The 12,808-nt window shown below is 47.3% G+C and overlaps 1 protein-coding gene across 11 annotated transcripts in view; it reads left to right on the forward strand.

Moving 5' to 3' along the window:
• Nucleotides 1–6,390: 6,390 nt before the first annotated feature.
• Nucleotides 6,391–12,808, forward strand: part of LHFPL3 (LHFPL tetraspan subfamily member 3) — a 258,805-nt gene continuing 252,387 nt past the window's right edge. For 3 of the 11 annotated variants that reach the window (XR_013944621.1, XM_080575385.1, XM_080575378.1), the window contains exon 1: nt 6,400–6,965. Coding sequence is in view for 9 of the 11 variants with exons in the window: in XM_080575385.1 (XP_080431511.1) it covers nt 6,497–6,965 (469 nt within the window). In the remaining 2 variants the exon portion in view is untranslated. Of the gene's footprint in view, nt 6,966–12,808 lie in introns of all 11 variants that reach the window. The other 8 variants (XM_080575379.1, XM_080575377.1, XR_013944620.1 and 5 more) reach the window with 6 other exon arrangements.

Consider the following 12,808-nt stretch of genomic DNA (forward strand, 5'->3'; position numbering starts at 1 on the left):
TAAACTTTTATCGTAGGAAAAACATGTCTAGACACCAGCCTTCACTGCACAGCTATCTTTGAAGATGTACAGGATATAGCCTGCAGCATGGCATTTCACAGCGCCTTTAGTGTTGAATCTACTGACCCTCTGGCAAACAGCTGCCACAGCAAGGGAGCCAAAATTTCCAGCATTGCAGGAGGAGTCTCTGAAGATGTCTGTGAACAGCACAACACAGCAAGACACCTGAAAGCTCTGTCTGAGTTAATTAGCGGCACTGACGAGCAGGATGTGCTAGCAAGGCTGAGAAATGCACGGTGTGGTTGCTGATAGGACTGACCTGACCTGCTCAGAGAAGCCCTAGAGAGCGAGACACTGTACTGGGCAGTGCAGAACGTCCTTGGCATTGTAAGACAGCTTAGCAGGACCAGACAGGAAGCATTTCTTGGTGGGCAGGGACAGGAAAGTTTAGATCCCAATAGTTTTGGGGTAGATACAGTGTATTATATTAGTCATAAGAAATTTCAGAGTAGTTTTGCAACTTCTCCAAGTTACATGGGCCGAGAGAAGGAAGCTGAGCTGTGCCAAACAGTGCTGCTTTTCTTCTTCGCTCTGGATCTCAATTATTTATGGTCCCACCTTCTCTGTACTTACTTCATCACATTCATTTGTACTCCCCATCTGCCTTCCCCTTCAACAGCCATTGTTCGTCCTGCTTCTTCACAGGAACCTTGAACTGAACCTCTCCTGGGTTATGGAAACCTATCGTCTGCTGCCACTGGGAGCCCTGCTACTTAACCCCTTTCCCAGTTTTGTCTTTCTTTTGAAAGCTGCTGGGATGTTTTCTTCTTTTCAGTCCTTGCCTCCACATGCAACCTAGGTACTTCTCACCTTCCTCATGTCCTTTCGCATCACTGCAGCCATCGCTCCCTGCCTGACCACCACCCTCCTGCCAGCCCCTCTCTGCCCACCAAAGCGGATTTCTTTCATTTGTACCCAATTATCTTGCTATAGGGCAGACTTTGGGATATGTGACTTTTCCCTGACAATTGCACTCCATACCCGGTTTGGGGGAAATCTGATCCTGCAGCCTGAAGGGATGCACCTCCGGCATGGCCACGTTGTGCTTCCTGGCTCTGCCCTGTTTTATGGGTGCCCGACAGGATCCCCCTCTGTTATCACCAACATAAGATGAGCAGGATTAGATTCAAGAGAAGTGGGGTAAATCTTCTAAATTAAGTGCTCTCGAATTTTTAAGGTAGACCTATATTGGACTGTTTCTGACTGAAACTGTGATGGCAACGGCAGTTTCACTGACACCGATAACAGTAATTCCAGCCAGCTGTGTCTCTCCCACAGCCGTAAACACTACAGAAATAGAAGACATGTCGATCCCCACGCCCCGAGAAGGAACATTTCACCAGCGCAGCCAGGCCCCCGGGGGGATGGAAGCCAAAATGTGCAGAAACGGTAATAAAAAAGACATAATGTAAAAGTTAATGCTTCTTGATCGACAGCAAAGGCTCATCAGTGGCGAGGCTGCGGGTTGCCACGGTGACGGGGCCGCACGCTGGGGCTGCCGCTGCTCTCGGCGCTCCCCTCCACAGCATCGCTGCTCCCAGGCTTAACGGGAAGCCTCGCTGCTCTGGGTGGTCGCCAGCCGCCAGCTGCAGCCGGTTCTGCTCCTCAGACAGCGTGGGACGTGCGTTTTGAGATGCTACCAGCGCTGGCACCCACTCATAATCGAGGGTAATTGAGCCCCAAACATGCTGAGGTTATCTCGGTCGGTAACAATGTGGCACAGAAATTCCTGCTTGGGCTCAAGGGTTGTCCCACCTTCAGCTCACGGTGAGAATAGGAAAGGAGGGAGCAGAGCAGAGACTTCAGGCTTTTCCAGCTTCTGCTTTGGGTGCCCCACGTATCCTTGCACAGGGCTGGAGGCAAGCTGGTGTAGCCTCAAGACTCCCATGGCTTGCATTTCTCCTCTTCCCACCTCGAGATTTAGGCCAGTCCAAACTAGATGAGTGTGTTCTTTGGAAATGTCCACATTGATTGTGTTAATAGGTTACAATAGTTGCATGTAGCTATTTAAGTGGGCTCAGAGTGAAACTACCAATTGTGGATAGGCATCGGGTAAGCCAGTGATATCGCAGAAACTCGGGAGGGAAGTCCCAAAGAAGTGGAGCAGTTCATGTACTCTTACGTGCAGCTACAGGTATTAAAAGCTACCCAGCAGCTAGACTCAGCCATGAAACAAAAAACGAACCTCTAAGGCAAAGCTGCTTTTTAAGAGGGCCAGATGGGGGACACTGTTTGCAGAGTTGTCCAGGGACATCTCCCTCACATGGGAGTCTGCATGTGTCCGTGTGGGCACCTTCTCACATGCGCAGCAGTTTTTTTCCAGTTCCCTCAGCTGCCATGCTGACAGTATCCAGCCCCACCAAAACAGATCATTTACTGTCAGATGCCTTTATTGCTATTTATTCATTAACACATAATAGCCTACTACCACACACCTTCCTCATAAGCTTCTTTCTTTTCTGTGCTAAGTTCTCTTTCTTGCTAATGCTTCTCCAGCTATGCTTTCACTCCTCCTCTCCATTACCTTTCTCTTAATTTCAAGTGCGGTGAAACTAATCACACCAAGATGTGCATCTCTTCCCAGACATGGCCCATGGCCCAGAGACTGCATCCATCTGTAGTTCTCACCCACAGTATGGGAAGGTTTGCCTGCCACAGCGTACAGCCCTTCCCCTAAGCACTCCAGACAGACAAACTGCTTAAGCTGCTCCACCACAGCAAAAGCTTGATTAGTTCCAAAGAGAGTAGGTTATTGGAGACATAAACCAAGCAGCATCCTTTATTTTATGCTTTGTGTAATGATCTATACACATAAAAAATGAGGACATTGTGATCTGATAAACTGATCAATAAGTAAGGATTATATCCTTACTTGAATATCCTTATATATCCTTAGTTAATCCTTTTAAGGATTATATAAATTCATTTTAAACTTGCCCATTTTATAACCACACACGCACACAAAAATGTTTCTAAAAATAACATTATTCCTGTAAAATCCAGTATTCAATAGGATGTGCCAAAAAAAAAAAGAGCTGTCCATAGCACATGACTTGCATCTCCTTTATTGTGTGTTGCATACTTCCTTGCTAATTTGTAAACAGGATCCTGCCTTACCAGGTGCGTGAGACTGTGTCTGCTGTCAAGAAAGATCATGATGATGAGAATCCTGCCTCATCTTTTGAAGAAGCTTTTGGGGAAAAGTCTGGCATAAGTAGTTTAAGATGTGTACTTTTTTAGATGAAACTAGATGGCAGCCACATAGCTGGGACTCAGTTAATTTCCAAGGAGAAAAAAATAGTGAAGGTATGAAGAGGATTTTTGGAGAGAAAGGATAATCTTCTGAAGATTAAGATGATGAATGCCGTCCTGAAGAGTTTGAGACTATCCCTGCTTCCACCACAGACTTTTTGTGTGATGGCAGGCAAGATGTTTAAAACCTTTATAGATGAACAGCAACTCAGTGTGGCTCCTACTAAGGCCTCGTTTGGAGAAGTGCTGCAAACAAAATCCATGGGAGCTCTGCTTTGAGAAATGAAGTCCCAGCTGTCTTTTACCTTAACTGTTCTATCCAGAATATACCAGCCTCCTATCTCATAGAGACATGATGTTTTCCAAGACTGTGAAGCACCCATATAATTGTGATAAGAAGCATAAAAAAGCATCCTAAGCCTGTCTTCAGTGGCAAATACAAAGTGCAGTAAAGCAAATCTGGGCTGCACATTGAGCAGGGAGAGAAAAACAAACTCTGGAGAAGCTTCTCATCAAGTAGCAACTGCCAGTGCTGTAAATCAAATGAGCAAGGATGCCTGTAGAAGAGAAAAGTAAGTGATTATGTTATTAGAAAATATATCATAGTAAACAAATACAAAAGAACCAATTAAGGATTGCACAGATAACCTTTATCTTGTCTTTTTTTTTTTTTATTTTGAATCTTAATCAAGCTCTTCTGCATTTTTGCTTATGTTTCCATTCATCATTTACAAAAACACCAGTGCTATTTCTTCGTGTGACAGAATATTGATACCATTGGGTTAATTACATTGGAAGGAACTTTTGAATCCAACATAGAAGGGTTTGCCATTTGAACTCCTGGAGTAATAGATCAAGGATTCACAATTTATTATTCTCTAGAGATTAACACTAGAAGGAGATGGGACTAGAAGAAGATGGGATTGAATTTCACAGAAATTTCTGATTCTGAGGATTCAAAGTTCTAGTGAGGGACACATTTGGAGTGACTCAGGTGCCCCCCAAAAAATAGATACCTAGTACCACTTTACCATTTCAGGTGTGCTAAACTGAAGGACTAGTGGGTATTGTTTAGAGTTGATGTGAAATCTCTGCCTTTTTGGTGCTGGAAGCCAGAGAGGCATCCTAGGACAACCAGAGCAGCCACAAACCAGATACAGGATTCCTATCTCCTTTCCCACACTCTTTCACTCAGCTTGTGGACACAGTCCTAGTCCCTTCCCCTGTTTCTGTCCTCTCCCTTTCTTGTCCAGTCTGGCTCCCATGTTGCCCTCCCCACCTGAGTCTGACTCTTCTTCCCCACCTCCTCCTCCAGTCTCAGGATTTCCACCTCCCCAGTTCCCTTGGCCCACCTGTTCTGCAGAGCACCTCTTTTCTACTCTCCTGTCTCCTTCCAAGGTCTGTACCTCTTCCTCCTGTCACCCTGGTTCCAGGTTTCACCTTCTTTGTGTGCACATGCTCAGGCCAACTATCCCCAACCCTCTCATTCAACCCACACCCCCACTACCTCCTTTCTGAGCTCTCAGAACTCCTCACCCAACTCCCACTCTGACCTCCATCTCTGAATTCTTTGTCCTGGATGCCTTCAGGCTTGGCCCTAATCCTTTCTATCTCTGTGCGTGATGGCCCCTTAGAGCACCGGGATGTCAGGCATCCTATGGGACCTGTCCAGCTAATCCCAGCCTGGAGACAAGAGAAACAAGCACTGAAGGGCAAGACCATCCTTCCTCCTTCAGCTACCCTCCGAAGGCAGCAGATGAGCAGTCTGGTCACACATCCTAGGAGCAAGATGAGGCGGAGTGAGGTGTAAAAAAATGGTGTGCGCTTTTTTTCGAACAGTCCGTACTTTTTGCCAGTTGTCTGAGAAATCAAACTTTGTCTGAAGCGTCTGAAAAGCTGTAACAGATGACAGGGAGGATTCCCACATGCGTCTCTCCTGCCGGGGGCTGATCATCACTAATATTTCATCGCATGCGGCCCTCTGCCGGCTCTGGGCCCGCACAGCCACTTCCCCACACGTCCCCACCGCTCCGGCTGAGGCGCCTCTCAGGGGAGAACAATCTTCAAAGAGCTCTATATATGCACCATCAATTATTATTATTAACTCAGGCTCAATGCACAGGTCGGGGACTGTGAATCCAAGTGTCACTGGCATATGAATGATTATTACCAGATGCTAATTGCTCATTAATATATGCTAATTACTGCTGCATGCCAAAACGTTCAAGGCGCAGCGTGCCAGGCCGACATCGCTTGACTGGAGCTGAGCGGCTTTTCCGCGCTGGTGTCACCTCCTGCTCCGCACCGAACCCCTCCAGGAGCAGCGCCCTCGGCACCGCTGCTGTTTTGGGGCGATTCTGGCCTGTTTGCACAGCGATGGTCTTCTCCGGAGCCCGCTGCTGCCTCCCCACCCCATGAGGAGGGAAGCGAGCCCAGATGATTCCCTGCCTTTGGCGGCTTTTACCTCAGCCTGGCAGGGGTTTGGTGTGGGGAAGAGGGGAGCACCTGCGCTCCGCAGGAGGGCACTGCTCGCCCCACCGCAGCTAGAGGAGCACTTACAGCTCCACGGCTGGCAAAGGAACAGCTAACACAGGTTTAAAAGAAATAAACCAAAACCCAAAGGGGTGTGTGTGTGTGTTGGGGGGGGGGGGGGGGCGGTTAAACTTTAAAATGTTGCCTGAACGCCTCCCCTGGGATATGCCACCCGACCAGGCACCCCCAGCCGGGCAACGAGCCCCTGAGGGGATGGCGGCTCCCCTCAGCCCGCCCGCGCCCCACGGCGGCCGCCACCTCAGCGCCTCCGCGGGGCTCTCCCGCCCTGGGCGCCCCTTTCCCCGGGACGTGAGGGCTCCGAGGGCCCCGCCGCCGCCTCAGGCATGTCCCGCTCCGCCCCCCCCCCCACACACACACCGCCGCCACCCTCCCCTCCGCCGCGGGCCGCGGTTGCGCAGGGCGGCGGGGCGCCGGCGGCCCCGCGGCGGGCAGGGCGGCGGGCGGCAGCGCGGAGCCCCGGCAGGCGGCGGCGGGCCATGTTGGAGCTGCTGCTGGCCTGAAGCCCGGCGGAGGGGCGCGTCGCGTCGAGAGGAGTGAGCGGGGAGGAGGAGGAGGAGGAGGAGGAGAAGGAGGAGGAGGAGGAGGAGGAGGAGGAGGAGGAGGAAGGGGAGGGGGGATCTTCTCGGCGAGGATGCCCGGAGCGGCTGCAGGGACGGCGGCGACGGGAGCGGGCTCGGCAGGAGCGGCAGCAGCGGGGATGCTCCCGGCTCAGGAGGCGGCCAAGATCTACCACACCAACTACGTGCGGAACTCGCGGGCCATCGGCGTGCTCTGGGCCATCTTCACCATCTGCTTTGCCATCGTCAACGTGGTGTGCTTCATCCAGCCCTACTGGATCGGGGACGGCGTGGACACCCCGCAGGCGGGCTACTTCGGGCTCTTCCACTACTGCATCGGCAACGGCTTCAGCCGGGAACTCACCTGCCGGGGCAGCTTCACGGACTTCTCCAGCCTGCCCTCGGGAGCCTTCAAAGCTGCCTCCTTCTTCATCGGGCTCTCGATGATGCTCATCATCGCCTGCATCGTCTGCTTCATCCTCTTCTTCTTCTGCAACACGGCCACCGTCTACAAGATCTGCGCCTGGATGCAGCTCACCTCGGGTGAGTGCGGGCAGCGGCCCCGGCCCGGGGGGGGGGCTCGGCGGGGGGCAGCAGGAGACCCCCCCACCCCCCTCCCCGGTCCCCTCCTCCGTCCCTTGGGGCTTGTGGTGGGGAGGAGATGGAGGCGTGGGGGCGCCTCGGGCAGCTGAGGGGCGAGGGAGGTCGGCGAGGGATGCTGCCGGCCGGCTGGAAGGGCAGCCGAGGTCATCGGGGTTCGAGAGCTGGGCTTGGGGTCTGGGTCTTCTCCTGCCGTGCTCAAGGCTTCTGTTCCTCCGTGGGTTAGGAGCGCAAAAAAAAAAAAAAAAAAGCCGTCTCAGGCACTGGTTTTGGCTCAGGAGGGCTCCCGACTTCATTTGACTTTCCCCATCGCATCCCGAGTCTCCCCGAGGAAAGCGCATGATGAGAAGGAGGGAGAACACCAGGACACCCCTTGTGCATTTCCAGCACATCTCTCCTGAGTTATGGAGATCTGGCCAGCTGTGGGCAGCGGGCAGGCAGAGGGGGAGTAAAGAATGGGCTCTGGAGTTGAGACAGGAATAAAACCAGTTTCAGTAAGGTAGAAAAGATCAAACCTCAAATAATTCTGGGGGAAAAAAGTCTGAAGTCAAAGCATACCTTCTGCTCGTCTTCCCGATCGGACCCTGAAATTGAGAAGTTTGGGGTTTGCTGTTAGGGAAGCAGAGCCAGGTGTCTCCAAAATGGGCTCACGGGCACTTTTTCAGTCCCCCAAATTGACCTACATTCATTGCAGTTCATGAGCAATAATTCTTCCGAGTTCTTTGCCAAGCAGCTTCAGCATTGTTCAATTTGCCACCTTGTCCATGAGGCTTACTGGAAATTTCTGGTTTGGGTGAAACAGCTTTATCCATTTCTCCGTGAGATGCCGTTTATATGCGTGTTCTGTGTATTTTATGCTGTTTCTGTTACTTATGTTTCTGTGCAGTTTCTTTCATTATCACTTGGGGACTGATCTGCAGTCGCTTGAGATTGGTAGATTTCCCCTCAGTCCCAGCGGGACTAGGACAGGGTTCATTTTCTCTGCATTGGGATTCCTATTTGACGTTGGTAGCTACTTTTTCTGTTCAATAACACGCATTCTGATACGGTGTTGTTAATTGTACATAGTCATGTCACTTGGCTCCAGGCAGAGCAAACTGTTTCATCTTTGCACCACTGACGTCTCCTCTGCTCCATTAAGGACTTTTGCTTTCAGCTGTCTCCTCTCCTTACTGCTCCGCTGCTGAAGGGTGGCATGAATATTTACCAGTTTGGTGCATCCTCAGCCTGTTTTGTTTGTGTCCCATATGCAGCAGGACAGCGCAATTTCCAAATCTCTTATACTTACTGACATCAGGGATAACAGTGTTTTATTCATATGGTTCTACTGTTTTATGCCACTAGAAGGTAGATAAAAATGAATCTGCCTCCTTTGCTGCATTTCTGCTCAGTTGAATAATAATGTTTAGAAACCAGTGCATGCAGCTGACCCACAGGAGCCCAACCAGCGTACAGCATCCTGCACATGTGCAGGCATGACATTGGAGATATGTTTTCAGACAAAATAACATGGAATTATCATCTCTGAAGCTAGTCAATGTGCTGTTGGCATTAAAAGTTAACAAAATGAGTTTTACATCAGTAGCAGAACCAATTTTCAGCTGCTTAACTCCAAAATTAGAACAATAGGGGAATAATTCTATAGCAAGTGATTAGTGGCCATCATTCCCAGCTTGTACCCAAATGCCCCTAAAGAACTGTAACAATATTGGCTATTGCAAGAGGCTGATTTTGTTGTTTGATGAATGTTGTAACATAATTTAGCATTTACCTGACTGTACGTTTCTGTGTTACCTCAAAAAAGTTTCCTCAAAAGGAGAGAAAGCTATCAGAAAATCTGTGTTGGTTTGGGTTGCATCCTTTGAAGAAGAAAGCTATGGTGATGGGACAGAAGTGTAATGTAGAGCAAAATGTGCAGGACAAGAGAGTTTTAATGAGTTCTGATAGTTTTCCTGTAAGCTATATGATCTGCTTCCGTTACTATTTTATTGTTTTGAGAGTATAAGTGATGAGCAATAACAAGCTTAAGATGCTTATCTCCCAGGTAACAATATAGTAAAGTCAACCACATATGCATGTACTTCTGCATAGTACAGGAGCAAAATTGAACCTGAAGTAGTAAAATAAACAAGTACGTGAGTGTAGCTTTGATTTTGCTTATTATGGACCTTAGTAATGTGAGTATCGTTAGATCATACAATAATACTTCATGTAATTTAAATGTCCTTGGAAGTTCGTTTTCAACATGGGGTCATGCTTGATTTAGGATTGCAAATAATAGCTCAGGATCTCAGTTCTTTAAAAGAAACATTTTGATCCCATTCTCAACCGCATGAGTCATTATAACTCGTCAGCATGATATAGCTCTTGTTTTGAAGAGGTGCTTTTAAATAAGGAAAAGGTAAGCAATATCTTAAGCACATGCATTTTGAATCAGTGTCTCTATCTAATCATGTCAATAAACACAATTAAACAGAAAAATTGTAGAACAAAAAGTATTTTCTGTGTGTATGTGAGTACATCATACGTTAGGCTCCTGTATGCTTTTGCCATTGCTTATATTGTTTTGTTTTGCTCCATGTACTTATTGCTGTCAGGGTGTGCTTCATATATTGAGAGCCAGTGTTGAAAGCCTCATTCTCCAGCCTCTAGCCTCCCCTGCAGTTTCAAAATTATACGTATGAATGCTGGCACGTACACTTAGCTGATTTGAGCAGCTGTACGAACAAAACCACTTAGTGAATGCATTAGAGATGAGGTGTTATTGCTCTTTAATACGCTGCATTTAAAATTTGCAAGGAACCTCACAAATAAAGACTTTTATTGAGACCTACTCCTAGATAAGTTAAATAAATTACACTTCAGTTTTGTTGTGATTTGTTTTGTTATTAGATATTTGTTGTTACTTTTTCCTTTACTGTGATGTTGCAAGTTACAGAGAAGATAAAACCATGCAAAGCTAAAGAAAGGCATAGAAATGTTCCCTGGACAAGTAAGATAAAGCCAACCTGTGTGCTTTTCAGTAGGTACCTGAGTCCATGTGTGCAGTAAGAGGACAATTGGACAAAACAACCATACTGTGCCAAACCTCAGGCCTGCCCAGTCCCGTGTCTTGTCTACACAGCCGCCTGTAATGTGCCCAAAAAAGTGCCAGCTCAGAGGAAGCTCACTTTGGCCCATGGTACTCTCCTGGCCTCCAGCACATGGGTTCAGGGGTTTCCCAAGCCAGAGTCCTTGCATCTGAAAGCTCTCGGTGGAATTTCTGTATTATGACTTCATCTAGTCCCTTCCTGAACCTATGCAACCCCCCAGCTCATGTACTGGAAGAGGCTGCGAACAGTGGATCCCCAAACACCTTCCCAGTGCTGGTCCTGATCAGACCTGTGTTGTCTCCCCTCCCTTACCTGTTTGTGAGACCTGGAGAGTCTTTAGCTACTTTGTCATTCCTTAGTCCTTAGGTTGTATTATGCCTTTGATTGTCTTTGTTGCCCTTGCCTGAACCATTTCCAGTCTGCTGTATCCTTTTGGAGGTGGTGGGACCAGAATACATGCAGCATTCAAGACAGACAAACCATCCATTTATACAATGCCATAATAATATTCTCTCTTTCGTTCTCTGTTCTTTTCCCAGTAATTCCTAATTCTCACTTTTGCACTGCTAGCGAGCAGTGGGCTGATGTTTTCACAGAACTACCTATTATAACCCCAAGATCTCATTCCTGAAGTGGTAATAGTCACCTTGGAGCACATCATTTTGTGTGGTTAGGTATTTTCCCCTCAAAGAAATGACCTCATATTTATTTATCTACATGGAATTTAATTTGCCTTTTTCTTGCCTAGTCACTCAGTATTGGAAAGTCTTTCTTCAGAGTCAGCCCTTATCATAGCCACCCTGAATGAATATCAGCAGCAAATTTTGTCACCTTACTATTTACCCTGTTTTCCAGCTCATTTATAAATAAGTGAACAGCTCCCAAGTTCCAGCACAGATCCCTGCAGGACTCCACCATTGACCTCTCTCCACTCTGAAAATTGACAGTATTCTCCTACCATCTGTTTCTAATTATTTCTCCTTGCAAGGACATTTATTTTTGTCCTCTGGGAGTTTCATTTTTTTAAGACCTGAGAATGACAGATTTATCGAAATCCAAGCAGACTTCATTAACCACGTTTCCACAGTATGCGTATTTTTGACTTCTTCAGAGCACTCTAGTAGTTTTGTGAAACGTGACTTAAAATAGCTGTGTTGGTCCTACCTTCCTTGCTTTCCATGCTTCCCCAGATTTTCCCTGGAAATCTTTCAGAAACTGGTTTCACATTACCCGATTTCCAGTTCTTTGGAGCCAAAGCAGCCGTAAGAGAGAGGTTACGTGCCACAGTTAAAAGTTCCTCTAAAACACGGCGTTGTTTCAGAATGAAAAGGTGAAATTCTTCACTGCAGCTGTGTTGTTGTTTGCCTTCATACTTGAAAGAAGTCTGCAGGACCAGGTGACTTTTATATAAGAGTCTTAAAAGGCTTGACCTTGATGCTCCCTGAGCCTTTGTTACTGCTCTTTGTTGGATCTTGGTATAGAGGTGAATTGTGGAAGACTAGAAAAATCCAGTCTCATGCCAGCACACGAGCAGGGTGTCTGGTGGAGTCAGACAAGGATCTTGTTTGCAGCCCAGTGTTCCTCGCTATCCTTACCAATTAGTTACAAGAGCAACACATATTAATTGCCACTGAAATTTGCAGGTGACACACAAAAATTATTTGTTTAATAAATTGTAGAAAGGGCAGATAATTCTGTAGACTGGTTTTGATGTCACAATAAACAGGGCTTGCTTGAACAACCCATTTTTTTTAATATGCCACATGCAGTGTAAGATTTCTTCAAAATGTGCGAGGCAGCCAATTGATAGGAGACCATATTATAGAAAACAGTTATCTAGAAGATAAATTAGGGGCTGTGATAGATGGCCCTCTGAGTGGGGACTCTCACTGCAGTGCTGCACTTAAGAAATCCAATGTAGTTCCTAAATATGTATGCCAGAAAAAAGGGATTTCGGTTGCCCACAGTGGTGCCCATGCACACTCTGTCCAGTTCTAACACCTGTCAAGATTCCCTTTCAAGTGTAAGGCTGAAAAGGTTTCAGGACTGATTTAAGTGAATGAAAGAAGAGCTAAAGGGATGAATTTTCTTGCTATTCAAAAGAAGATTAAAAATTGACAGATTATGGTGTATGGAGGCCTACAGGGGGAGATTTCAAGCAGTGCAGTGTTCCTTAACTTCACAAATGCTTTGTTTGGAAGCTGAAGTCAAGCAAATTTGCATTAGCCATGAGGTATATACCTTTGTAACTTAAAGTTTCATTTGTTAATTACCTTTACAGTGGTTTCTTTGCCACTTAAGTCATTAAGTCATTTTTCTAAGAGATATGGCCTAACCTACCAGAAGCAAAGGACTTTGTGAGGCAGAGCACTGAGGTCTTCTCAATGTTCATTTGGGATTATTCTACATCCCAGGCTAATCAGTGGTCCTTAACCACCATTCCTGCCCACGCTTGCCCCTGTGGTATTCCCCTCCTGCAAAGGGGAGACGTGCGCAGAAAGCCTAAGGGAGAGGAAAGCAAGTCCAGGAGCACCAGGCAAGTTCTGATCCGGGTTTCAGCACCGGTGCTGACCCACCAGGTGAGCTGAGGTTATTCAGTGGTGTGTGAGCAGCAGTGGGTGTCTGACCTTCGGCAGAAAATTCTGGCAGAAGATACAGAGGGCTGAAGATGAAGAACTGAAGGTCAGATTGGGA

The sequence above is a fragment of the Anser brachyrhynchus genome, assembly GCF_964034855.1.
Source record: "Anser brachyrhynchus genome assembly, chromosome: 1".
Lineage (NCBI taxonomy): Eukaryota > Metazoa > Chordata > Aves > Anseriformes > Anatidae > Anser > Anser brachyrhynchus.